General features: G+C 68.3%; 3 protein-coding genes across 6 annotated transcripts; all 3 read right to left on the bottom strand.

Annotated features, from left to right (window-relative positions):
- Positions 1 to 53: 53 nt before the first annotated feature.
- TRMU (tRNA mitochondrial 2-thiouridylase) lies at positions 54 to 4,913 on the bottom strand. 2 transcript variants are annotated; one of them, XM_055143179.1, is made up of 11 exons: positions 4,775 to 4,913; positions 3,749 to 3,914; positions 3,283 to 3,389; positions 2,272 to 2,394; positions 1,909 to 2,081; positions 1,437 to 1,490; positions 1,292 to 1,358; positions 1,083 to 1,183; positions 812 to 956; positions 326 to 408; positions 54 to 246 (listed from the first exon to the last, which is right to left on the bottom strand). In XM_055143179.1, the coding sequence occupies exons 1-11, from the start codon at positions 4,854 to 4,856 to the stop codon at positions 88 to 90; spliced, it is 1,260 nt and encodes a 419-aa protein (XP_054999154.1). In that variant the 5' UTR covers positions 4,857 to 4,913; the 3' UTR covers positions 54 to 87. The 2 variants fall into 2 exon arrangements, with proteins under 2 accessions (XP_054999154.1, XP_054999153.1); XM_055143178.1 differs by having other exon boundaries at positions 1,292 to 1,490.
- A 351-nt stretch (positions 4,914 to 5,264) lies between these two features.
- GTSE1 (G2 and S-phase expressed 1) lies at positions 5,265 to 10,883 on the bottom strand. 2 transcript variants are annotated; one of them, XM_055142630.1, is made up of 11 exons: positions 10,704 to 10,883; positions 9,818 to 9,875; positions 9,220 to 9,718; positions 7,873 to 7,977; positions 7,438 to 7,516; positions 7,050 to 7,343; positions 6,892 to 6,964; positions 6,115 to 6,333; positions 5,797 to 5,941; positions 5,472 to 5,678; positions 5,265 to 5,389 (listed from the first exon to the last, which is right to left on the bottom strand). In XM_055142630.1, the coding sequence occupies exons 1-11, from the start codon at positions 10,723 to 10,725 to the stop codon at positions 5,306 to 5,308; spliced, it is 1,785 nt and encodes a 594-aa protein (XP_054998605.1). In that variant the 5' UTR covers positions 10,726 to 10,883; the 3' UTR covers positions 5,265 to 5,305. The 2 variants fall into 2 exon arrangements, with proteins under 2 accessions (XP_054998605.1, XP_054998604.1); XM_055142629.1 differs by having other exon boundaries at positions 7,873 to 8,001; positions 10,704 to 10,827.
- A 912-nt stretch (positions 10,884 to 11,795) lies between these two features.
- TTC38 (tetratricopeptide repeat domain 38) lies at positions 11,796 to 21,128 on the bottom strand. 2 transcript variants are annotated; one of them, XM_004610574.2, is made up of 14 exons: positions 21,018 to 21,128; positions 20,560 to 20,637; positions 18,914 to 18,995; positions 18,170 to 18,341; positions 17,458 to 17,631; positions 16,361 to 16,436; positions 15,815 to 15,934; positions 15,660 to 15,719; positions 15,218 to 15,256; positions 14,763 to 14,844; positions 13,693 to 13,858; positions 13,341 to 13,500; positions 12,769 to 12,842; positions 11,796 to 12,474 (listed from the first exon to the last, which is right to left on the bottom strand). In XM_004610574.2, the coding sequence occupies exons 1-14, from the start codon at positions 21,048 to 21,050 to the stop codon at positions 12,381 to 12,383; spliced, it is 1,410 nt and encodes a 469-aa protein (XP_004610631.1). In that variant the 5' UTR covers positions 21,051 to 21,128; the 3' UTR covers positions 11,796 to 12,380. The 2 variants fall into 2 exon arrangements, with proteins under 2 accessions (XP_004610631.1, XP_054998088.1); XM_055142113.1 differs by lacking the exon at positions 20,560 to 20,637 and having other exon boundaries at positions 21,018 to 21,100.
- Positions 21,129 to 23,943: the final 2,815 nt, after the last annotated feature.

Here is a 23,943-nt window from a genome sequence, read left to right as displayed (position 1 = left end):
GCAGAGACCCCGACTTGGCTTCATGGGGCCCCCCGCACCGACAGCACGCCTGCTAGAGTCCACGCTTTATTCCCGGCTTCCTGCCCCTCAGGGCGGGGGTCGTGGGCCACCAGGGGGTTCTTCGCAGGAGCCGTCGGTGGCTGCTCTGGCCTGGCGCAGCCCCTTCTGCAGCGTGTAGGCCGAGGGTCCCAGGCGCACGATCTTGCCGCTGCCCAGACACTCATCCCCCTTGTAGAAGACAGCGAACTGCGGGGCGGGGGTGTGTCAGGCCAGGTCAGGCCCGAGGCGCCCCCACCCAGCACCCGAACGCAGGGGTCGCGCTCACCTGCCCCAGGGCCAGGGCCCGCACAGGCTTCACCGCAGTCACCCACACGGTGCCATCCTGGTTGAGCGTCAGCACGCAGGGCACTGGGGGGGCAAACGGGGCCTTGGCGGGGGCCCAGGGCGGGGCCGCCAGAGCCCCAACCCGCCGCCAGGCTCTGCCCCTCCAACAGGGCCCCGCCCCCGCCGCCAAGCCCCGCCCCAACTCTCCAACCGAGCCCTGCCCCCTCCGGCTGAGCCCTAACCTCCGGGCCCCGCCCCCAACAGAGCCCCGCCCCTCCAACTGAGCCCCGCCCCCGCCACTGGGCTCCGCCCCTCCAACCGAGCCCCGCCCCGACGATGGCCCCGCCTCTCCAACTGAGCCCCGCCCCCGCCGCTGGGCTCCGCCCCTCCAACCGAGCCCCAACCTCCGGGCCCCACCCCGCCGCCGCAGCCCGAGCCACCGCCCCGCCCCTTCAGGCCACGCCCCGCCCCGCCGCCCGCCGCTCACCTAGCGCCATCTGGTGGCGGAAGCGGAAGTGACACTCCATCATCTTGTCCCGGGCCAGCGTGACCGGGGGCTCGTCGGTGATCCAGTGCACGCGGCCCGTGCGCAGCAGGTCCCGGTACAGGGCCGGGTGGTCCGTGTGCGGGGCCTGCAGCAGCGCGGCGGGTGCTGGGCCGGACCGAGGACCTCCACCCCTCCTCGCGCCCCTGCACCCCTGGGAGAAGCGGGATCCCCGCCCCCCAGTGGCACAAGCCCCCCACCTCCGCGTGCTCACCACCAGCACGTCGCCCGTGGCGCCGTCCTTGTCCACCACGTACCAGGGCTCACGCAGGCCACCCAGTTTGGCCCGCTGACCCAGCGTGTACAGGAACCAGCCTGCGAGGGGGCGAGGGCAGGGCTGGGTACCCGCATCACTCCGCCCCTGCCCTCCCCAGCCAATCCCAGCGCCCGGCCGCCCCCCTCACCCCCGACGTCTGCACCCACCTTTGTGCGTGCCCAGGACCGCGCCGTCCTCCACGGAGATGAACCTCCCGGGCCGCGGCTGCAGGTACTGGGGGCACACGGGTGTCACCCGCTGCCCGCCGGGCACAGGCCAGCCCTGCCCGCCCCGCCCGCCCCGCCCACGCACCTGGAGGATGAAGTTCTCGAAGTTCCTCTTGCCCACGAAGCAGATGCCCATGCTCTGCAAGGACACGCGCGTGAGGGGCCCACGCCCCCCACCCCGGCACCTCAAGGTGGGGCGGGGTCTCCCTGGGGGCAGAGTGCTGGAGGCGGGCTCCACTCCCTGGGGGGCCAGGGTCTGCCGCACCAGGCGCCCCGGGCTGGCCCCTGCCCAGGAGGCGGGCACAGCGGGCAGCAGTGGGCACCTCCCCACGCCCTCAGTCCCAGGAGGAGGGCACAGTGGGCAGCGGCGGGCACCTCCCCACGCCCTCAGCCCCAGGAGGAGGGCAGCGGTGGGCACCTCCCCACGCCCTCAGCCCCAGGAGGCGGGCACAGCGGGCACCTCCCCACGCCCTCAGCCCTAGGAGGAGGGCACAGCGGGCAGTGGCGGCAGGCCCCTCCCCATGCCCTCAGCCTGTCTGCCGCCCGGCCGGGCCCACCTCCTTCTTCTGAAGCACGTGCTGCAGCCCGTTCTCAGCCGCGATCTTCTTGACGAAGGCCTTGGTCAGGCCACCCAGGGGGAAGAGGGTCCTCCGCAGGGCGTCCTGGGGCACCTGGCTGAGGAAGAACGTCTGGTCTTTGGTGCTGTCGGCTGCCTGCAGGAGCTTCACGGCTGCCGAGGGGGAGAGAAGAGGGCGGCGTGAGCTTCCAGGGTCCCCTGCCCGCCCACCTCCCTCCGCACCGGGGACGGCTCTGGGGACGTGAGCAAGGGGCCAGTCAGCGGCTCTGGGGCAAGCCAGCAGGACCCTCCCCTGGGGCACAGCCCCCCAGCCCCCAACGTCCCCAAGCCCGGCGGCACTCACCATTCCGCACCTCGAACCGGTTCCTGAAGAGGCCCCCGGGCCTTCGCACATGCTTCTGCTGGAAGACCTCGGCGTCCTCCAGTGACGTCCGTGCGTAGTGGCCTGTGGCCACGGCGTCCGCGCCTAGGGGGTGGGACACTGTCAGTGCCGGGCCGGCCCCCGGAAGCCATGGCGCCCCCAGGCCTGGCTTGCCACCCACCCACACGCCTGGGGGCCTTGGCCGACAGCACAGAAGCCACCTTGGCTGAGCAGGGATCACGTGACCCCGAGTTTCCGACCCTGACCTGGGCTCGGGGGAGGGGGCTGGCGTTGCACACGGCCGACAGGTCAACCCTGGTACCACCAGGTGTGGCCCAAGCCCGGGCAAGCGCCTGTGTCGGGACGCCAGGGCGGCCGGCTGCCCCTGCCACAGCACGACACCTTCAGGCCCATTTCGGACCCCTGATGCCGCGGGCCCCACTGGGCCTAGCTCTGGGCTTCATGAGCAGCCTCAGGCTGCTCGGGGAGGCGTCCAGCCCCGCCAGGCTGGCCGGGGGCCACCCAGAACTGTCCGCGCAGACTGGGGTGATGTCCCCGCAGGAGCCGACCCCGGGCGAGCCTGCAAGTGGCCGCCTGGACACGGGGCCTGGTGTGGCCTGAGTGTGGCCTCCAGGCCCGGCCCAGCAGTGCAGTGACCACAGGCAAGCAGGGCTGGCGGGGACCCAAGGCTTCAGGGTGGACACTCGGGCTCCAGCTGTCCCCACCCCCGACTGGCCACCGCCCTGGGGCTGGACAGATCCCATAGTCACCAGCGCGGACAGAGGGCCTGGGGCAGGGGCACCCCAAGGTGTCTGGGAGTGGCCCCAGCAGTGCCCCCAGGGGGTCCTCACGAGCCGGTGGCAGCAGAGCGGCCACTGTGAGGGCGGGGCGTGTCCAGGGGCAGATGGACCGGGCTGCGGGCCTCAGCAGCCCCTGGGGGGGTCAGGAGGCGCTGGGCACGGACCCCTGCCCCTCCCCCCCGCCGCCACGCACCCAGGCTGTCCAGCGCGTAGTGGAAGAAGCAGTGGAACTTGATGTGCTTGTTGCAGACGATGTCGGGGTTCGGGGTCCTCCCCTTCTCGTACTCGCTCAGAAAGTCACTGAGGAGGTCAGGGCGGGCTCAGCCTCTCCACAGGGGCACCGAGTCCCGCTCTCGGCTGGGCGGGTCAGAGTGGGGCGCAGACCCCCACGTTCTCTGCATGACCCGGGGTCCCCGAAGTGGCGTCCACTGCTGCCGGCCGAGGGGGTGCGGCAGCTCTCCCTGACCGTCTCTGGCGTCTCCCGCGCCCCGTCTGGGACCCCCCCTCCCCAGAACTGAGCCGGGCCTAACACCCGACCACCTACAAGGGCTGGCCCAACGCCACCTCCTCCAGGAGGCCCTCCAGCCCTCGCCATGCCTCCCTCCTGGGAGCACTGGGGCAGAGCTGCCGGTGTCCTCTCCCTGCGGCCCCGCGGGCACCTGAAGACGTCGTTCCAGTACTCCTTCACGTAGGACACCTGGTGGAAGGGCATGTCCAGCACCTGGCACACGCGGTACGCGTCCTCACAGTCTCGGTCGGCCGCGCAAACCCCGTGCTCGTCCAGCGCGTCCCAGTTCTTCATGAACACACCGGTCACCTGGTAGCCTGCGGAGGGGCGGCGCTGAGACCCCGAGCTGCGCGGCCCGGCAGGTGCCCAGGCGCCTCCCTCCTGCCCGACCTCAGGCGCCGGTGCCCAGCGACCCCGCCGCCAGGGCCGGGGTGGAGGCGGCGCTCTAGGCGCGCGCCTTGCAGGACCCCCGAGGGCGTTCACCCATCAGGACGGGAGGCGGGCCAGGAACATGCGGGAGGCTGCGGTAGGTCGGGCACGGGGCAGGGGCAGGGGCAGGGCGGGCGCCAGACACTGGACAATGGGCAGGGGCAGAGAGGACACCGGGCAGCGGGCAGGATTAGGAGCAGGGTGGGCACCGGGAACTGAGCACTGGCAGGGTCAGGGCCGGCGCTGGGCGCTGGGCACTGGGCACCGGGCAGGGTCAGGGTTAGGGTCAGGGCGGGCGCTGGGCAGGGTCAGGGTCAGGGTGGGCGCTGGGCAGGGGCAGGGTCAGGGTGGGCGATGGGCACCGGGCAGGGGCAGGGGGGCACCGGGAACTGAGCATTTGTCAAGATCAGGGCGGGCGCTGAGCACTGAGCATTGGGCAGGGGCTGTGTCAGGGTCAGGACAGGCACCAGGCAGGGGCTGGGGTGGGGAGGGGCACCGGGAACTGAGCATTTGTCAAGATCAGGGCGGGCGCTGAGCACTGAGCATTGGGCAGGAGCTGGGTCAGGGTCAGGACGGGCGCCGGGCAGGGGCGGGCGCCGGACACCTGGCAGCGGGCAGGGGTGGGGCGGGCGCCGGGCACTGAGCATTGGGCAGGGGCAGGGCGGGCGCCGGGGCCTCGGCGCAGGGCGCGGGCGGCTGAGCCGGGCCGGGACACGGCGCCGCCCGGGGGCCGCCCGGGGCGCCTCACCTCTGCGCTTGAGCAGCAGCGCGGCCACGGCGCTGTCCACGCCGCCCGACAGGGCGCACACGACCCGCCGCGCCGCCTGCATCCGCGCGCCGGAAGTCCCGCCCCGCTCGCGGTCCGGCCGTCAAGGTGAGGCGAACGCGCCGGAAGTCCCGCCCACGGTCCGGCCGACAACGTGAGCCGGGCACGCCGGAAGTCCGCCCCGCGCTCCGGGCGGAAACGGGAGCCCCGCGTGCCGCGTTCCGGCCGGCGCTCCCGGGGACCGTGTGTCCACGCCGCAGCCCCGCTGGCCACCCGCCCTGGTCGCAGCTGTCGCCGGCGGCCTGCGCGCGCGACGGGTCGCAGCGTGGAGGCCGGTGTGAGGCCCGGCCGGGCGCGGGAGGGGCAGGGCAGGGGTGCCGCAGGCGGGGTAGGGGTGCTGGAAGGAGGGCAGGGGTGCCTCGGGCAGGGCAGGGACACTGGGCACAGAGGTGTCTGCATGTTTCCGTTTATTGCACAGTTTCACTAAGGTCTGGGGCAGGGGCCGGGCAGCCCCTAGAGCTTGACAAGGGGCGAGGCCACATTCTCCTTGTCGGCCGCAGGGCTCAGCTGGATCAAGGGCGAGGCCAGGTCGATCAGCTGCGGAGACGGGCGAGGTCAGACGCTGCCCCCCAGCCCCCCCCAAGCCCCGCGGGGACACCCACCCACGCCCCCCCCGCACCTGCACTGCCTCGTGGTCGGGCCGGGGCTTGGGTGCGCTGCCCCGGGCCCACTCGGGGGTGTTGACCAGGAGGTCGATGAGCGGCCGGCTCGGGCACGCGGGGGCCGCGCTGGGCAGGGGGCTGCTGCAGAAGTCGATGAGCGGCACGTCCACCTCCACCAGGGGGGCGACGGTCGGCTGGTCCGGGGTGACCTCCGCGGGAAGAGCCTGGGCAGGAGCACGGGGGACTGAGCATCAGTCCGTGCGGGGCCGCCGTTCCCAGCCCTCTGCACCCACGTGTGCCCGCCCGGGCGCCCAGCCTGCAGGAAGGCTGAGCGTTCATCACCTCTGGGCGCTGTCCCACGGAGGCGCTCTTGGTGCCCTCGCCAGGCTCTGGGGAGAAGCGCAGGGCCTGGGGCACGGCGGCCGGCGGGGAGACGCTCCCGTCGGGGGACGCCGCGTGGCCGTCGCTAACGCAGGCCGAGGTGGTCCTGCAGGGAATGTCCCTGAGGCCACGTCCACGTGCCTCTCACCGCCCGGCCCCGCAGTGCCCCCTCCTCCTGCTGCTGCTCCCGCAGTGCCCCCTCCTGCTGCTGCTCCCTCCTGGGGCCTTCCCGCCCGCCTGGCCACCCCCTTCACCTGCTGCACCCCTCCCCAGGCTCACCTCTGGGGGCCTTTTCTGGGGGGCTCAGAGGAGAGCCGCTGCGCAGAGGCACACAGGGGCGAGCCCAGGGCCCGGGGCGTGGCCCTGGGGGTCGCCCTGGGCAGGCTGGAGAGCCGGCAGCTGGCAGGCGTGGGCAGGGATGACAGGCGCCTGGTGGTCAAGGGGGTCCCAGCACGGCTGGCGATGCTGCTCGGGGCAGGAGTGCTGTGGAGGGGCGTCCTGCAGGGCATGGGGCCCTCAGCGCGCAGACCGCACCCACACGGCCACTTCCCAGGGTTGGGGGTGCCCCATCTGCAGGCTGGTGTGTGCTGGGGTGTGCATGTGGATGTGTGCATGTGGGTGTGTGCTTGTGTGTGCTGGGATATGCGTGTTGGGTGTGCATGTGGGTGTGTGCTGGAGGGTGTGTGCTCGTGTGTGCTGGGGGGGTGTGCTGGAGGGTGTGCATGTGGGTGTGTGCTGGAGGGTGTGCATGTGGGTGTGTGCTGGAGGGTGTGTATGTGGGTATGTGCTGGAGGGTGTGCTCATGTGTGCATGAGGGTGTGTGTATGCTGGGTGTGCATGTGGGTGTGTGCACTCAAGTGTACACGCAGTGAGATGGTGCTGGCCCACCGCGATGTCTGCCCTCAGGTGAGGCCGAGTCGTGACTGTCCAGTGGGCGGTGTCCACTAAGGCGGGGGCAGTGGGGGCCGCTGGCCAGGGCAGTTCAGAGGGCGAAGCGAGCAGTGTCGGCTCACAGAGAGCGGCGAGACAGGACAGATGGCGGGACAGACGCCTTACCTCCCGGCCGGGGTGTGCGGCTGAGGCCTCTGAGCACGAGGGAACTGGGGGGTCACAGTGCCGGGGGGCTCGCCTGGACAGCAGCGTGAGGTCAGCGACACCAGGCGCGCCCACCCCGCCCGGCTTCTCCCGCCCCCGGGCCTCCCCGCCCCACTCACGGGCAGGGCTCCTGGGGACCTTGAAGGGCTCGGCCAGCGCGGACGACACCCCCGTCCTGGGGCCCAGCGAGGACTCGCGCCTGCGGGCAGCCCCCGTCTGCACCCCCCGCGAGGACCACGACAGGCTGCGGCGCGAGGCGGGGGCCCGGGCTGGCGGCTCTGGCATCTGGGGGTGCGGGGCGGGTGTCCGGGTGGGCTCGGCTGCCGGCTCGGTGGGCCCCCGGCTCTGCCAGCAGGACGCCAAGGGGCCGGCCGGCCGCGGCCTGCCCGGGGCTGCCAGGAGCTGGCCACCATCTGCAGGGACACAGGCCAGCGGGCGTCTCACGTCTCGCGCCAGGCCCAGCTCAGACCCGCCCCCACAGCGACCCCCAGGGTGGCCCAGCCTTGCCTTGGCCCGCGGGGGCGCCCGAGGTGGACGACTTTCTGGCCGCACAGCCAGGAGGCCTCAGCAGGGTCTTCTTCAGGCCCTGGGGGGCGAGAGCGTGAGAGCGGGAGGGGCACCCACTGTCCCCTCTGCCACGCGGTGACCCCGGGAAATCCGCCCTCGGCCCACGGGGAGCCTGGCCTGCCGGTCAGCCCCCGCGTGCTCCCCCACCGCCCCCGCAGGCCGACCACCGCCCCCACGTGCCCCCCCACCGCCCCTGCTGGCCCCCTGACCCACCCCTGCAGGCCCCCCACTGCCCCTGCGTGCCCCCTGACCCACCCCTTGTGGACCAGCCCTCGCTACCCCCTGCAGATCCACATGCTGATACAGACACGTGTGCACACACTCGGAAAGACAGGGACACGCGAGGACAGAGCTGCGGCACAGACGCAGGCCCACCTTGTGGGGGACGGGCAGTGAGCGCACGGCGGGGCGCTGGGCCCGGGGCGGCTCCTCTCTCCGGGGCTCCGAGCGGGCCGGGCTGGCTGGCGGGTCCCTGGCAGGCTGGGTGCCGTTTGCCAAGTGAGGCTGTTCCGATGGCACCAGTGAGCCCACACGGCTGCCCCCCGCGTGCACCGAGCCCCCCGCTGGGGACGGCCCTGGCCAGGCTCTGCGCCTACCCCAGGGCCCGCACTGCCCCTCCCGAGACTCAGACGTGGCGCTTGGCTCCAGGGCGCGTGCGTGGTCTGTGTCCGGGACTCCGCGACCCGCAGCGCCGGCATCTGATCCCAGAGCCCCTGAGGCCCCCGACGCCAAGCGGCTCTGCAGGCAGGTGGCACCAACCAGGGGAACCAAAGGACCCGCAGCCACCGGCTAGGGCCTGGGGCACCAATGGCAAGGGCTGCACAGACCCTGTGGCTGTGTGTGTGCAGTGGGCTGTCACGGCAACCCGAGAGTGTATGTGTGTGTGTGTGCACACGCGCACAGTGGGCTGTCATGGCACCCGAGTGTGTGAGTGTGTGTGTGTGTGTGTGTGCGCGCGCAGTGGGCTGTCATGGCACCCGAGAGTGTGTGTGTGCATGCACATGTGTGTGTGTGCACACGCACAGTGGGCTGTCACGGCACCCCTGTGTGAGTGTGTGTGTGTGTGCGCGCGCACGTGCGCAGTGGGCTGTCATGGCACCTCTGAGAGTGTGTGTGTGTTTGTATGTGTGTACTGGGCTGTCAAGGCACCCCTGAGTGTGTGAGTGTGTGTGTGTGCATAGTGGGCTATCACGGCACCCCTGAGAGTGTGTGTGTGTGCGCGCGCAGTGGGCTGTCATGGCACCCCTGAGAGTGTGTGTGTGCACACGCACAGTGGGCTGTCATGGCACCCCTGAGAGAGTGTGTGTGTGTGTGTATGTGTGTACTGGGCTGTCACGGCACCCCTATGAGTGTGTGAGTGAGTGTGTGTGCGTGCATAGTGGGTTGTCACGGCACCCCTGTGTGTGTGTGTGTGTGTGTGTGTGCGTGCACGTGCGCGCAGTGGGCTGTCACGGCACCCCTGTGTGAGTGTGTGTGCGCACGCGCGCAGTGGGCTGTCATGGCACCCCTGAGAGAGTGTGTGTGTGCATGTGTGTGTATGTTTGTATGTGTGTACTGGGCTGTCACGGCACCCCTATGAGTGTGCGTGTGTGTAGTGGCCGTCACAGCGCCCCTGAGTGTGTGTGAGTGTCAGTGTTTGTGTGTGTCACCCAGGCCTCACTCCATGGCCAAGCTCAGCCCCAGTGCTCGGGAGGCTCTCCCGGGGGCAGCGGCCCCGCCTACCTTCTCCAGGGCCCTGAGGCGGAGCGAGGGGGCGCGGGGCAGCTGCTGGCTGCCACCCCTTTTCTGCGCTGCCGTCTGGCCGGGGGTGGGTCCCCGGGGCACGGGCAGGGGTGCGGGGCCCGTCCTGTCCGACACGCAGAACGTCTCCCTCTTCAGCGCCTGGGGGCTCCTCCTGGCCGCCTCCTCCCGCTCGAAGAGGCTGATCTTGGCCTCGGGCTCCTGCACAAAGTGCTCCCCGGCCTGGCTGCCGGGCTGCGCAGGGAGGGCAGAGGCGGCCTTGCGGGCACTTTCGATCTGCAGGGCCAGCAAGTGGGCCTCCTTGTACACCTCCACGAAGGCGTCCCCCGCCAGCGGGAGCCAGGGCCACTGGTCCCCTGGCGAGGGCTTGGGCGGGGCGGGCTGCTCGGGGGTCTGCAGCCTCAGTTCCACCCTGGCCGCCAGGCACCTCTCTCTGTGCCCCACGGGCCCGAAGAACACCTCGTCCTCGTCCTCGTTCGCACTGTGACGGGGAGACGGGGGTGTGACGGCGGTTGGGGGGTGCGGACGGCACACAGCAGGGAGGGGGCACGCGGCAGGCAGGGTCAGGGTCAGCGCTTACCTTGCCGACGACAGCGAGAGGTCGAAGTCAAACTTCTCATCCTCCAAAAGTAGGACATCTGGGGGGAAGGCCGGAGTCAGGGACGCCCCCGCCCCAGGACGCCAGCACTGAGGCTCCCGCGCCCCCCGCCCCAGACCTCCAGGGCACATTCCCGCGTCTTTCCCAAACAGCGGGGGCTGCCGGGGCCTCAGACCTAAACCGGCTTTTCTCTCTTAGTTTCGGGGGTACCCGGCTCCACGCTTAGTGGTCACTCCTGGCGGTACCCAGGGGACCCTGCAGAGGGGCACGGACAGAGCCAACCACAGGCTGTGGACCAGACCGGGACCACCCGGACAGTGGGCCAGGCCGTGGCTGGGGGCAGGTGGGAGGCGCTGGGCTCCACCCCCTGCAGGGCCACCCTGGGGCTCGGGCAGCTGGGGAGGCCAGCCAGCCCCCAGCCAGGAGCGCCTGTCAGACCTCCAACGGGGCAGAAAGCGACGTCAGTGCGGCCCTCCCACCTCGGCTGACCCGGCAGCGGCCGGTGCAGAGGGGGCGGGGCGGGGGCGCGGGGACAGCCCAGCCCCCTCCGCCGGGTGCCAGGAGGAAGCCCCGGGCATGCCCAGGACTGGCCAAAAGCAAAAGCAAAAAGCAAAAGCAACAACAAAATAACCCGTTTTAAAGAGAGAACCCAGACCACGCGGTGGCTGCGGCCCTGCCGGCCCGGCGGTCAGCGGGCTCGGACCCGGCCGCCGGACACCCGCAGCCCAGCACCCCCAGGCCGGGGCTGCGGAGGGCACAGACCCTCGGGAGGGGACCAAGGGAAGGGCCGGGGGGCCCAAGTGTCCACGCCGGGATGGGCCCGCGGGCCACGGGGCGGGGGTCGCTGGGGGCGGACGCGGGTCCCTACCGTCCTCGCGGGGGGCGTCCATCTCCGCTCCTCCGGCAGCTGCGAGGAGAAAGGGCGTGGGTGAGTGGGGGGCCGCCCGGGGACCCCCGACCGGCCCGACCCGCCCCGCAACCCCGCGACCCCCTCACCCGGGCGGCCTCCGCCCGGGTCGCGGCGGCTCCGCAGATTTAAACGCGGCGCGGGCGGCGCGGGCAGCGGATTGGCCGGTTTGAAAAGGGGTCGCGAGGTCGCGGCACGCGCGGCATGCCGGGAGTTGTAGTCCGAGCGCCCGGCACGCCTGCTCACCGCCTCCGAGCGTCGCCCGGGCCCGCGGGCGGGTCCCCCACCCGCGTGTCCCGTGTCCCCGCGCCGCGCGGGCACGTGCAGAATGCCGCCGGGAACTTCAGCTGCCGCGAAGGCCAGAGCAGAGGCTGAGGCTGGCCCGGGAGCCCACGGGGCGGGGGATGAAGCCGCAGTTTCCCCTGCCCGGGGCAGCCCTGGGGAAGGGGAAGGGGCCAGTCGGCCGCCCGCAGCGGGCCGCCCCCTCCAACACCCTTTCCAGAGGCGGCGGGACTCAGTGGGGCCGGCTGGGGGGCGGCGGGTCCTGGTCCACACTGCCCAGCGCTGCCGGGGCCCCTGCGCTGGCCCCGGATCTGCCCAGGCCTGGAGCTCCGGAAGGGCAGGGCCGGCCACCGGAGGGGGTCACTGTCCCTGCTCTGACCGAGGGCGGGAGCCGGGCACGACACCCCCGTGCGCTGGGGTGAGGATCCCAGCAGCCCCCCCCCCGTGCCCACCCGTCCGGGCCGCTAACCGGGGCCTCCCCATGGGAGCTTCATTTACTCCCCGCATTTGCTGCTGGCTGGGCCGGACCCGGACCCGGGCCCAGCCGGGGGTCTCCTCTGGGGCTCAGGTGCGGCGTCAAGGTCCTGCTTCTGGCCAAGCTATGTATTGCTGGGCGCGAGGAGCCCTGGAGGAGGGGCTCGGGTGGTGGGTGCTGATCCCGGGTCCCCGGCCCCCTCACCCCTCATCCCGCGCTGAGTTCCCTGTCCCCACCCGAGCTGCTCTCCCGGGACCCAGGCCAGGCCCAGCGACACGAGACTGCAAAGGCACCAATGAACCGTCAGATTTTATTTCCAGGGATCTGCGCCCCCCTCCTTGATTTTCATGCTCAGCTCTCCCACCACCTAGGGGCCCGACTAGGGTGGACAGGACGCAGCGTCCCAGCCACACCCACAGACCATCAAAGCTGCAGGACAGAGGTCACAGAGCACCCGGACTCAGTCCTGGGCCCACAGAGGAAACTGCATCCACGCCCCTCTCCACGGCAAGGCTCAGAGGCAGGAACCAGCCCCGACGGCCCCCAAAGCCTCCACAAGGCACAAGGGCCACCCCACGAGGCGAGGGCAGCTTCTGGGGACTGAGGCACAGCAGGGTTGGGGGGTCCCTGCCCTAGCAAGGACAGAGGGACCGCGTGACCCAGGATAAGGCACTATTGTCCCCGCGTCTACAGACCTGCACTACGGTAAGGAAGACCCGCCAGAGAGGCTCACGGGGGCATCTGGGTGATGAACAGGGTGCAAGACACCCCCAACTGGACCCACCCCACCGCCAGCCCAGCCTTCCAAGCTTGACTATGTGGGGGAGCGGGGCCCCCTGGGAAAATGCAGCAGCAGCCAGGGAGCGTCACTCGGGGGTGGATCACTGCAGGAGGTGGACGGCCGAAGCCCTGCGCAGGAGCCGCTCGGTCAGGGGCGAGTTGGGCTTCAGGGCGTCCCGCTCCAAGAGCAGACTCCTGCGGAGACAGAGGCCCGCGCTGGGAACGCCCGCTGGCCTGGGGCGCGAGGTGGGGGGTCCCGGGGCAGCTGGTAACGACGAGGCCTTCTTGTGGGGGTGCCCACCCCACCCCCAAGGGCCAGAGGCACATCCCCCCACGCCCTGTACCCTCTGCTCCACGGCCACTCGGCGGGGCCGGTCCCCAGCCCTGGCCACTCGGCAGCCGTGGGACATCCAGCTGTGAGTCCCACCTGAATCTAACAAGGGTGATAACACTCTAACCAGGATGCTAACAAGGGCATCCTGGACTCACCGGGCCACGTTCCGGTGGGCACCCTCCCTGCAGTTTAGGGCCGCATGAATCAGCAGCTGATTGAAGACGTCTCTCTGAAAGGGGATTGGACGGGGCGGGAGGTGGTGGGCGGGGTGAGAGCAGGGTCTCCAAAAGGGGATTGGGCAGTGTGGGAGGTATGGGCGGGGCACAGGCAGGTGGAGGGCGGGGTGAGACCAGCCTCTCCTGAAGGGGATTGGGCGGTCAGGCTGCATAGGCAGGACACAGGCAGGTGGTGGGCAGGGTGAGACCAGCCTCTTCTAAAGGGGATTGGGCGGTGCGGATGTGCAGGCGGGGCACAAGCAGGTGGTGGGCGGGGTGAGACCAGCCTCTCCTGAAGGGGATTGGGCGGTCAGGGCATGTGGGCGGGGCACAGTCGGTGGGCGGGGTGAAACAGCCTCTCCTGAAGGGGATTGGGCGGTGTGGGCGAAGCACAGATAAGGCGGTAGGCGGGGCTAGCTAGACCAGCCTCTCCTGAAGGGGATTGGGCGGTCAGGGAGTGTGGGCGGGGTGAAAGCAGGCCCCGCCCCGCCGGCCCCGCAGGCGGAGCTCACCTGGGCATTGCTGCCCCCGATCTCCACGATGCGGTAGCGGATGGGCAGCAGCAGCTCCAGAACGCGGTCCGGGTGGCCGCTATGGGCCTCCACCAGGGCCTGGCACAGGGGCAGGCCCACGTCACGGGCCAGGCGCAGCTGACAGTTCTCCCCCGGGGACCTGCCGGCCAAGAGGCGCCCTCAGCAGCCGGGGACACTGGTCTCTCGGCCCGTTCGGGTCCCCTCTGCCCTCCCTGCCCCTCCCCGAGCGCATCCACAGGGGCCACCTGGAGGGGACCCCCGCGGGGAAGCGCACAGTAGGGGCGGCCCTGGGCGCCCTCCAGCGGGCCCCCCACGCCCCCATCCCACATACTTGCTGGCCTCCCGCAGCGTGGCCAGCAGCTCCTGCGTGGTCCCCGCGTCCCCCGCGCCCAGCGAGGCCATCAGGAAGTGCGCGTCATTGAACAGCAGGACGTGGTCACGGGTGTGTTTCTGGGTCACGGGCAGGACGTCCTGCCACCGCTCGCCCACCGATACCCCTGAGAACACAGGGCAGGGCGCATTGGGGCCCGAGCACAAAGCAAAGAGTCTGCGGGGCGTCCGGCCCCCACACCCGCCAGCACGGTCCAGAGGGTCACTCCTCAGGAGCCCCAGGAGAGGCCCTCCAGCAGCGCTCGGGGAGACGCCCCCCGTGCCCCAGTCCGCACCCCTGACTCTGCCCCCCAATGTGTTTCCTGAGGCTCCAGCCCACCCAGGCCATACTCTGACCCTCCTCTTAGGGGCACAGGGAAGGAGAAAGGAGGGAAGGAGGGAGGAGGGAAGGAATGGAGGAGGAAGGAGGGAAGAGGGAAGGAGGGAGGGAGGAGGAGGGGAGGTAGGGAGGCGGCGGTGGGAGAGAGGAGGTGGAGGGAGGCCTCCCCACCCTGTCCAGCCCCAGGCTCCCGCTAACCAGTCATGCCTGCCCCTTCCCGTGTCCCCCTTCCCGTGCCCTCGGCCTCCTTCCCGGACCCTCCATCCCCTGCAGGTGCTCTGCTTGTACCCCCAGCCCCGTCTCTCTCCCCCCTCAGCTCCTGGTTCTAGGAAGTCTCCAAGACCCTCTGGAAACTTCTCACCACGCAGGCTCAGGCCTGGGGTCTCGAGTGGGGGCAGGTGTGGCCCGGCCGGGGGGACCCTCCAGCACTGCGCAGGCCCAACTCCCGGAGCTTGAGAAACCCTCTGCCTCTTGTCCCAGAAGCAGGGGTGGCTCCCGGCCAGGGGGCAGGTGGCCGGAGCCCAGTGCCAGCAGGCCTGGAGGCAGCGGGGGTGGGAATGTCGGGGAAACCCCCACACCCTGTGCCCGGCAGGCCTGGCGCCAGGTGTGGGAAGGGCAGCGGGGGAGCGGGCAGGGAGGGCAGGATGGGGCGGGGCTGCTCGCCGTGGGCAGGGGTACGGGCCCGGGCCCACCTTCCATCTGCAGCCGGTACAGCATGGAGCAGCTGTCCACGACGTCCAGCATGGCCCCGCTGCCCTGCAGGCTGGGGAGGATCTGGGGACAAGAGGGGGCTGAGGGTCCGCCAGCTGGCGGGGGGCGAGGGGGGCCTGGCTGGGGGGAAACAGGAAGTAGCCCCCTGCCCCCCCCCGCCCCCCAGTAGAGGGAGCCTCCGGGGACAGGCCTGGTGCTGGCCCGAAGCACCCTGGCGACACGGAGCCGCCCGGGGAGGACACCGGCCCGGGCACAGGGGTCAAGTGGCCCGTTCTGTGCCCCGTCACACCCGGAGTCCCCAGGGCCACACTCTGGCCACGGAGAGACGCACTGGGGCCCCGGCAGCGGGAGACAGGCCATCTCTGGGCACAGCTGAGCCCCTCCCCGGCCGCCGAGCGGTCAGCCCCACAGACCGCAGCCACCAGCGAACACTCACATGGGTGTCGTAAATGCTCAGCGCCGCCTCATACTCGCCCTGCAAAGCGGGGGTGGGGGACAGAGAAGGTGAGGGGGACGCGGGTCTGGGCGTCTCCTCTCCCTGTGCCTGAGCCCGGGCCCCTGGGCCTCGGCCCCCACATGCTCCCGGGGACACCTGAGTGGCCTTCTGAGCCCCCTAGAGGGCCCAGTGACCCCCGCAGCCCCACCCCGCCGGGGCAAGGTCGTGCTGGGCAGCTGGACCCCTCACTGCCACAGGGCGCCCGGCTAGGGACAGCTGGACGCCCCCCCCCCATGCCCACTGTGCCTCTGAGATGCGGCATGGACACACGGGCACCGAGGCCGACACGGCTTCCCCCAGGTGGGAGGCCTGGGTCCGAGCCCCACGCCCCAGGAGCGGACAGGATCCCCACCCCGGGCCCAGGCAGGGAAAGGGCCATCACCTCCTCAATCAGGTACAAGGCCCAGTGCCAGTAGTTGTGGCAGGCGAGCATGTCCGAGTCCTGCGGGGAGAGACCAGGTGGCCCGTGGACAACGCCGCGGCCATGGTGGTGGCCCCCTGCTTCCCCCGTGGGTCCCCACGGCTCTGGGGCCGAACCTTCCAGTGTGGCTCCGAGCGCTGCATGAAGCCCAGGCCGGCCTGGACCTCGGCTCTCATCTCGTGGATGTGGGCTACCGTGTGCACTGACCAGGCGTCTGTGGGGTTCAGAGTCAGCGCCTGGGGGCGGGGGGCCGCAGTCAGGGGGGCCAGCAGGGGCCGGGCGGCCTGTCCCTCCCCCACGTCCGTGGCACTCGCTGCAGGACGCCGAGTGACCGGCCAGGGACACGCCCGCCCCCAGGTCCCCCTTGGCCTCGGCCCCGGCACATGTGCTGAGCCCAGGACACTGGTCACTCCCGTCTCTGCACCGGGCCAGCCAGGTTCACGGACGTGTGGGGGCTTCTCCAGACACGGGTGGAACCTGGCATAGCCCACCCCCCTCACCCGGACGCCTCTGTCCCCTTCAGAGGGGGTGAGTGGCCCCGTTCCCTGGCTGCCTCGGGGACCAGGAGTGGATGCGGGCCGGGGCCCCACCCCGGAGGCAGCCTTGGTCTGCACTGGCCGTAGCTGCAAACAGGGCCCCGAGGCCACCGCCCCGGCACTGACCTCCTTGGCGAGCTTCTCCGCCTGGTCGTACAGGTTGGTCTCCATCAGCCCGAAGGAGTAGATGCCTTTCACGTAGCTGGGAGGCAAGGGGACATGTGAGCCCCGCGCGGGTTCCGGTCAGCAGAGCGCCCCGGGAGGGAAGAGCCCCGAGGGCAAGTGCTGAGGCCCCCAGGGCCGGAGTCTGGGTCCCATCACGACACAGGGGCTGCCGGGTCATGGATGCACACACACAGAGACACACACGCGCACACAGATATGCACACAAGTATACACAGGTGCACAGACACACACACAGGTATACAGAGATGCACATACAGAGACACAGATACATGGAAGTATGTAGCACACACAGGTATACACAGACACATCCAGACATGAACACACAGGTATACACACATGCACCCAGACACATTACACACAGGTATACAGAGACGCACGCACACACACACACAGAGGTATATCCAGACGCACCCAGACACATACACACAGGTATACAATAGATGCACACACAGACATATACACATACATACCCATACAGAGGCATATATAGACATACCCAGACACACACACAGGTATTATACATAGATGCACAGATATACACACACATAGGTAGACACAGACACAGACACATACACACAGGTATATACAGACGTATCCAGACACACACAGGTACACACAGATGCACATACAGATACACACACAGAGATATAGACAGATGCACCCAGACACACAAAGGTACATACAGGTGCACATACACACACAGAGGTATACGTAGACGCACTCAGACATACATGCACAGGTACACACAGATGTGCACACAGATGTACACACAGATGCACCCAGATGCACATGCACAGGTACACACAGATGCACACACAGACACACACACTCCAGAGAGGGCGGAGGACAGGAGGTGGGAAGGGGGGGCAGTAGCCACACTGGCCGGCCTTTCCGGCCTCCCATGCTGAGGCGGGCACAGGGCCAGGCTCGGGCCCTCTTGGTGACTGAGTGTCGGAGCAGACCCCGAGGACAGTTCCGGGCTCGGGCTGCGAAGGAAGTGGGTCTGGGGAGCCGGGAGACCCGGTCCGGGTGCCCACCTGCTCAGGGGTATGTCGGCCGTCCAGAAGGGGTACACGCGGGCCACCGAGTCGCGCATCTGCTGCTGCTGGCCCAGGTAGAAGTAGGCATCGTGGGAGAACTTCAGCGCCAGCATGTCCGTGGGGTGGTCCCGGAGAATCTGCTCCCAGCGCTCACACGCTTCCGGAAAGTTCCTGGAAGGCGGGTGCACACGCTCGGCGACACGTCGGAACGGAGCAGGTTAACGGTGTCCGATTCCAGGACAACCAAACAGGTCAGACAAGTCACCGCAGGGATGCCGGCGCATGCGGGGGTCACGTCGCCCACAGACCCCAGCTCAGGTCCCTGCGCTGAGCAGGGGGGGGGCAGCGGCAGGCCCGGAAGCTCGGGGGAGCGCAGCCTGGTGGGGCCTGATCCAGGAGTGGCTTCTCTCACTGAGAACGTTCTGGAAGGTTCTTTCTGCTTTGCCCTGCTTTTGGCTTTTTGGATTTTGCTTTGTTTGGGGGCCAGACCCAGCAGTGCTTCCCCCTGGCTCTGAGCTCGGGGGACCCTGGGGATGCTAGGGATATCCTTCGGGGGTGCTGGGGGTCAGACCCAGGCGCCCCCCGGCCCGCTGTGCTGTCGCTAGGCCGCTCTCATCTGGTTCTAATTGCGTAAGCACAACCGCCTCAGTGAGCACGCCCGGGCCATGGCCGGGACGCTAAGCGGGACCCTGGCACAGTGGCCGCTCACCCCTTGGCGAAGCTCTCCACGGCAGACACGTGCAGTCGCTCCCGCGGTGTCAGCGCCTGGCCCCGTGCTGTGTCCACCATGGCCTGCACGGCCAGTGCCAGCTCTCTGTCCAGCCGCACGGAGCTGCCCGTGCCAATCAGCACGAGCCCCGTGGCGATGGCGTGGCCCATGGCTGCGGGGGGTGCGGGAGGCGGGGGGCTCAGTCTGGTCCCACCCTCGGACCACCCTGTCCCCCAGAGCTCCCGCCTTCAGCCCCTGCCCTTTGCCAGGGGGATGGGGCCGCCGTGGACCAGCTCGGAGTGTCCCTACAACTCGGGGTCACCCGGGAGCTGCCTCGGGGGCTAATCCCCGAGCTCGGGGCCATGCTCCTGCCTCTGGTGTGCTGAGTTCGGGGGCTCGGGGACCGGGGAGGGCGTTCTGGACTTGCCCCCAGGCCTGGTGTGGGCAGGCGTCCACCGGCCACTGGAGTGAAGCCACTGGCCCAACCAAGGAGCCGATCGGAGTCTGGACCTGCAGTGAGCACTGCTCCTGAGTGCCGGGTGGACCCCCAGGGGCAGTCCTGGCGGCCTCGCCCTTCCCCCTCAGTCTCCCTGGGGCCCTAAAGCCGCCCACCTCGCCAGCCCGCCTTGGCCGCCGGCTTTGGCCTGTGGGCACCTCCTCTCAGGGAAACCCCGAGTGCCAGGCCGGGGGCGGAGGTGGGAAGGGCTTGAATGGGGCCCCCTGGACCCGGGAGGCGCCACTCACCGAAGTTGGGGTCCGCGGCCTTGAGCCCCGACAGGCAGCCCTCGATGCCGCCGAGACTCTTGTCGTTGGTCCATTTCACGTACTGGAATGGAAAAGGGCGACAGCCTCGTTCCCCTCCGCCCCCACCTGGGTCACTTCGGTCACCCGGGAAGGCCTCAGCCTGCAGCGGTGGCTCAGAAACCAGCAAGCAAGGCGCGGTCTCCAGAGAAGTGCCAGTGGGGGCAACGCTCCCTGGTCTCGGGGCCGTCCTGCCACTGAGAGCTGCGGTAGCCGGGGGCCCTGGCCCTCGTCCCCAGCACCGTGTGGCCCCAGCCACTGCCCAGTGTGGGCCTGGTGGACACCGCAGTGTACGGCCAGGCCCAAGCCCAGGAACGTCGCACAGTCAGGAGGGCAGCCCTCACTGGGGACCCGCGGCCAGTGCCACCACCTGCAGGGGCCACCCTGGGCATGCAGGAGGAACACGCAGGTACACGCACGTGCACATGGGCACACACACACACGCAGGTACACAAGCATGCAGGTATGCGGGTACATGTAGACAGGTATGCAGGTACACATGAAGAGAGATATATAGGTACACACACAGACAGGTATGCAAATACACATGCACACAGGTATGCAGGCACACATGCACACAGGTGTGCAGGCATACATGCATGCCACAAATGTGCAGGTACACATGCACACAGGTATGCAGGTACACACGCATATAGGTATGCATGTACACATGCATACGGGTATGCAGGTACACGTGCACAGGTATGCAGGTACACGTGTACACAGGTATGTGGGTACGCATGCACATCTGCACGTAGGTATGCAGGTACACATGAAGAGAGATATGCAGGTACACAGGCACACAGGTATGCAGGTACACACAGGTATGCAGGTATGGGCATGCACACATGCAGGCACGCACACATTCATGCACACAGGCCACGGGCACAGAGCCTGCAAGTGTCCTATCGCCTGCTTGACTGCGTGGGTTACTTCTGCGCCCTCCCCTCAGTCCTCACACCGAGAAGCACTTGGTCCCAGGCGCTGCCCCCACCCCCCAGAAGCTGTGCAGGCCCCGCCCCGGGCCTCGGGGAGCCGGAGTCCCCAGTGCAGACACAGAACCCAGGGCCGGTGGGCCACCACGCGGGGGGCGGAGCAGCGTGGCCAGCGGAGAGCACAGACAGACGAGGGGCTCAGGGGCACGAGGCCAAGCTCTGCAGCTCTAGAAGATTCCGTGCCTGCTGCTCACGGCCAGAGTGCCCCTGCAGTGACGCCGAGCCAGTCAGCACCGCTCTGAGCCCCAACCCGGCAGAACCGCTGGACTTCACCTCAGAGGCCTCCGGAACCAAGAGCCGGGTCAGAGATGCGGGGACGCCGCAGGGTGGGTGGCAGCCCCACGGTGGAGCCGTCTACTCCCAGGCTAGCCCCGGGGACCCCCAAGCCCGAAGTGGACAGCCCACACACCCAGTCCTGCACAGGCCCCCGGGCTGAGTGCCAAGCCACTGCCACCACACGGCATTCGAGAAGGGAGGTGCCAGGGCAGGAACAGACGCCACCGTCACCGGCTGCGACCTGTGAAACCTCCCCCAACCTAAGCTATGGCCCGCGGTGCCCGGAGGCTGGGGGGTGGGCTCCGTCCAGAGCGGTACCTGGGTCAGCGTGGCGTCGAACAGCTTGCAGGCCTCATTGCTGGTGGTGGAGAGGGGCAGGCCGGCGTCCTTCCACGCCTGCATGCAGCAACGGGGCGGTCAGGGCTGTGGCATGCAGCCCTCCACACACACACATACACACACACACACACACACACACACACACACACAGGCACGGGAAGGGATGCCCAGCTGCGTGCGGTGCAGGTTGTCTGGACCAGTTGGCCTTGTGGGGGGCAGGCAAGCACCCCCAGACTTGCAGGCGGGCTCAGGGCACGCAGTCCCCAGGTCTCCCCTGGGTGAGGTCGGGAACCCACTTTGGGGACGGTCACACCTGCTGTCTGGCCCTGAAGCTACTCTGCAGCGCGCTGACAGCCGCCTGGGGGTCGCGCGGGGGTGCACGCGGGGGCAACGGACCGTGGGGGGGTGGTCTCGGGCCCGGGCCGGCCTCCGCCTACCTGGCAGTCGCGCAGGGGCGCAGTCACGGCCATGGTTCCAACGACGCGGGGTCCGGAGGTCGTGGTTCTGCGCAGCGCCGCGGTCTTCCGGGAGGCGTGGCTTGGGGCGGAGGGGCGCGGCTTTACGGCGAAGGGGGCGTGGCTCCAAGGCGGAGCAACGCGGCTTTACGGCGGAGTGGGCGTGGCTTCGAGCGGCGCGGCTTTGAGGCGGAGGGGGGGCGTGGCTCTAAAGCGGGGGCTTGGTTTTCCCGGGGCGGGGCTTCCAGCCGAGGGGGCGGAGCGGGGCGGCCGAGCTTCCCAGCCCGCTCACTGGCCGGCCGCGGACACACCCGCCGGCCCTGCCGAGTCACGCGCGCGGCCTCCCCGAGACCCGGGCCGGGCTCCCCGAGTGCAGGGAGCATTCCCGACACCTCCTGCTTCTCCTCCCGCGGCCAGCACCCACAGCCTCTAGCTTCTCTGCGCTGAGATTTAAACTTCCCAGCCCCACCCCCCCACTGAGGCAGGAGAGAGACTGCAGGGGTCAGGAGGCGGTCGCGCATGATGTCCACCCGGCTATGATCTGGGCACCCCCTGTGGTCCCCTGAGCACCGCCAGGAGTGATCCCTGAGCAGAGCCAGGAGTAAACCCCGGGGCAAAGCTGGGTGCAACCCAATCCCCCCTCCCCCCACACCCCCCACCTGCCTTAACACACACCTGATGCCCAAAGCAAGTGTTAGGGTCAGGATCAAATTCTGCACTTCCTTAAAAGTGGCTGTTTTCACATCGGGGATTTTGGCATTGTCACACAAACCTTGCATTAAAATATTGGCTTGCTCTCTTATGTAAGAGATTAGACCATAAAACTCTCAGGGGGGTAAGTCTCGTGATGGTGCATTTGGAAATGGTTTCTTACCTTGTTCGTGGTTCTTGCATAAGTATTTGACACTCGTGTCTGGAATACGTTTAGTGGAGGCATATGTAAAGGCTCACCCAAAACAAGGCCACAGGAACAAAAAAAAAACCCTTTTTGTTATTTATTTGGATTTGGGGCCACACTTGGCAATTACTCCTGGCTCTGCACTATCCTGGAGGTGCTCAGGGGACTCTATGGGATGCCAGGAATCAAACCCAGGTCTGCCACATGCAAAGCAGGTGCCTTACCAGCCGTACTATTGCTCCAGTCCCAAAAATCTCAATTTTAAAAAGAAGCAAAGGATGTGAGTGGATATATTTCTTGGTAGATCTGCAAATAAATACTTGGGAGTGAGAGAAATAACAGGTAGGGCTAAACAAAGAAAGTGCAAGAAAGGGTGGAAAGGGATGAATATTGCAAGGACAGGTCAGGCCGCGCAGTGGTCACCCTCCTGCCTGCCCACCTGAGACCAGATGGGTCCCAGAGACAGCAGCAAGAGTGGACGGAAGGAGCCTGAAACTGAGGTGGGGGCGTCTGAGCTGCACGCGAGCTGCACGCGAGAATAAAACCCAGAGTCACCTTGTGAGTTAGAAAGTCTCAAGGAGGGAGCGTCACCCACGTGGGATTTTCCCTCCAGGAATCCCTCCGGCTCCGGCCGCAGCCTTCCTGCTGCCCGGGTGCCGGGCAGGAACTTTTATCCCACTGCTGGGGTCGCCTGCACCCACCCACGCCTCTCCTGCCTCTGGGAGTCTGCAGCGGCCATGCCAGTCACGGCCACAAGGGGGTGCCGCGGCAGCCCGGCAGGAAAGTGAGCCGCTCGCAGAAGCAACGTCCAGGGGATGTCAGACCCCACGGCTGGCTGGCTGACGCGGAAACAGATGGTGCCTCCAAAAGCGCCAGCTTCCCCCACCCGCCACTGCCCTCTAGGAATAGACTCGAAGACCCAACACAGGCATCCCGGCTACCTGCACACAGACAGATGCTCATAAGCAGCCTCCTCGCCCCCTCCCTAAAGCAGGGTCCCCCCCAGTGCCCATCAATTAGAACCCATCAATTAGGCAGGCAGGATCTGGGTACGAGGCTGCCGAGCATGAGCACGCGGGCCTCTGGGTCATGCCAAGTGGGAAAGTCACACGTCGGGACGGTTCCACTTTTGTGACGTGTGAGACGAGCGAAGCCACAGGTGTCAGGGGCCGGGACCCGGGGCCGGGCTTGCTGGTGGCCAGTTTCCTCCCGGGGAAATGGACGTGTTTGCGGATGACAGGCTTGGTGGCAGCACCACGCCTGAAGGTGATACAAACCGTCCCCTTTCCCCCATCTCATTGCCCACGCGTGGACTCACATGACCGGCCACCTAGCATTCTCGAGGTTTTTTTTTTGTTTTTTTTTTTTTTTTGCTTTTTGGGTCACACCCGGTGATGCTCAGGGGTCACTCCTGGCTCTGCACTCAGGAATCACCCCTGGCGCTGCTCGGGGGACCCTATGGGATGCCGGGAACCGAACCGGGGTTGGCTGTGTGCAAGGCAGACACCCTCCCCGCTGTGCTGCCGCTCCAGCCCCACACATTCTCACTTTTATCTTTCATTTCTGTCGCACCAGGGATGGCATCCGGCACCCCCACAGGGCTTGCGCTTTGCCGGGCCGAGGGCCCCTGCACCTTCCAGGCCTTGCTTTTGATGTCCCCCACCCCCAAACAGAAGCCTGGTACGCATCACCGGTGCCCTGTTAGAGGGCTGGCCCAGGTAGGTGCCGAGAAGAAAGAGCCGCATGACTAACGCCAGATGAGCAGCAGTCTTCGGGATGACATGACCAGAGGGGGTAATAAAAATCCAATAACCGAGGCAGGCCCCAGGCCAGCCGCATCAATGATGAAGTGGTGGTAACTGCATTAAAGGCTGATGGTCTAAATACTTCAATGGGAGGGGCGGGGTCACCGCCAGGGAGAGGGCCCAGAGGACTGAGTTCATCTCCACTCCTGGCACCGCATACAGCCAAGTACCTCAAGCCCCAAACACCACTGGGGGTGGCCCCCTG

The sequence above is a fragment of the Sorex araneus genome, chromosome 6 (assembly GCF_027595985.1).
Source record: "Sorex araneus isolate mSorAra2 chromosome 6, mSorAra2.pri, whole genome shotgun sequence".
In the NCBI taxonomy this organism is placed as follows: Eukaryota; Metazoa; Chordata; class Mammalia; order Eulipotyphla; family Soricidae; genus Sorex; species Sorex araneus.
This window is presented reverse-complemented; position numbering and strand designations above follow the sequence as displayed.

What these genes read in the sequence shown, in the direction of transcription:
- TTC38 (XM_004610574.2), bottom strand. Translation starts at nt 21,050, where the DNA reads ATGGCCGTGACTGCGCCCCTGCGCGACTGCCAG. An exon ending in GCTCGGAGCCACACTGGAAG is followed by an intron (nt 15,720 to 15,814) that starts GTTCGGCCCCAG and finishes CTCTCCCCGCAG; the next exon opens with GACTCGGACATGCTCGCCTG. An exon ending in GTACCGGCTGCAGATGGAAG is followed by an intron (nt 13,859 to 14,762) that starts GTGGGCCCGGGC and finishes CTGTGTTCTCAG; the next exon opens with GGGTATCGGTGGGCGAGCGG.
- GTSE1 (XM_055142629.1), bottom strand. Translation starts at nt 10,725, where the DNA reads ATGGACGCCCCCCGCGAGGACG. An exon ending in GGGCGCCCCCGCGGGCCAAG is followed by an intron (nt 7,344 to 7,437) that starts GCAAGGCTGGGC and finishes GTGTCCCTGCAG; the next exon opens with ATGGTGGCCAGCTCCTGGCA. An exon ending in CCGCACACCCCGGCCGGGAG is followed by an intron (nt 6,334 to 6,891) that starts GTAAGGCGTCTG and finishes CATGCCCTGCAG; the next exon opens with GACGCCCCTCCACAGCACTC.
- TRMU (XM_055143178.1), bottom strand. Translation starts at nt 4,856, where the DNA reads ATGCAGGCGGCGCGGCGGGTCGTGTGCGCCCTGTCGGGCGGCGTGGAC. An exon ending in TACTGGAACGACGTCTTCAG is followed by an intron (nt 3,390 to 3,748) that starts GTGCCCGCGGGG and finishes TGACCTCCTCAG; the next exon opens with TGACTTTCTGAGCGAGTACG. An exon ending in ACGTGCTTCAGAAGAAGGAG is followed by an intron (nt 1,491 to 1,908) that starts GTGGGCCCGGCC and finishes GTGTCCTTGCAG; the next exon opens with AGCATGGGCATCTGCTTCGT.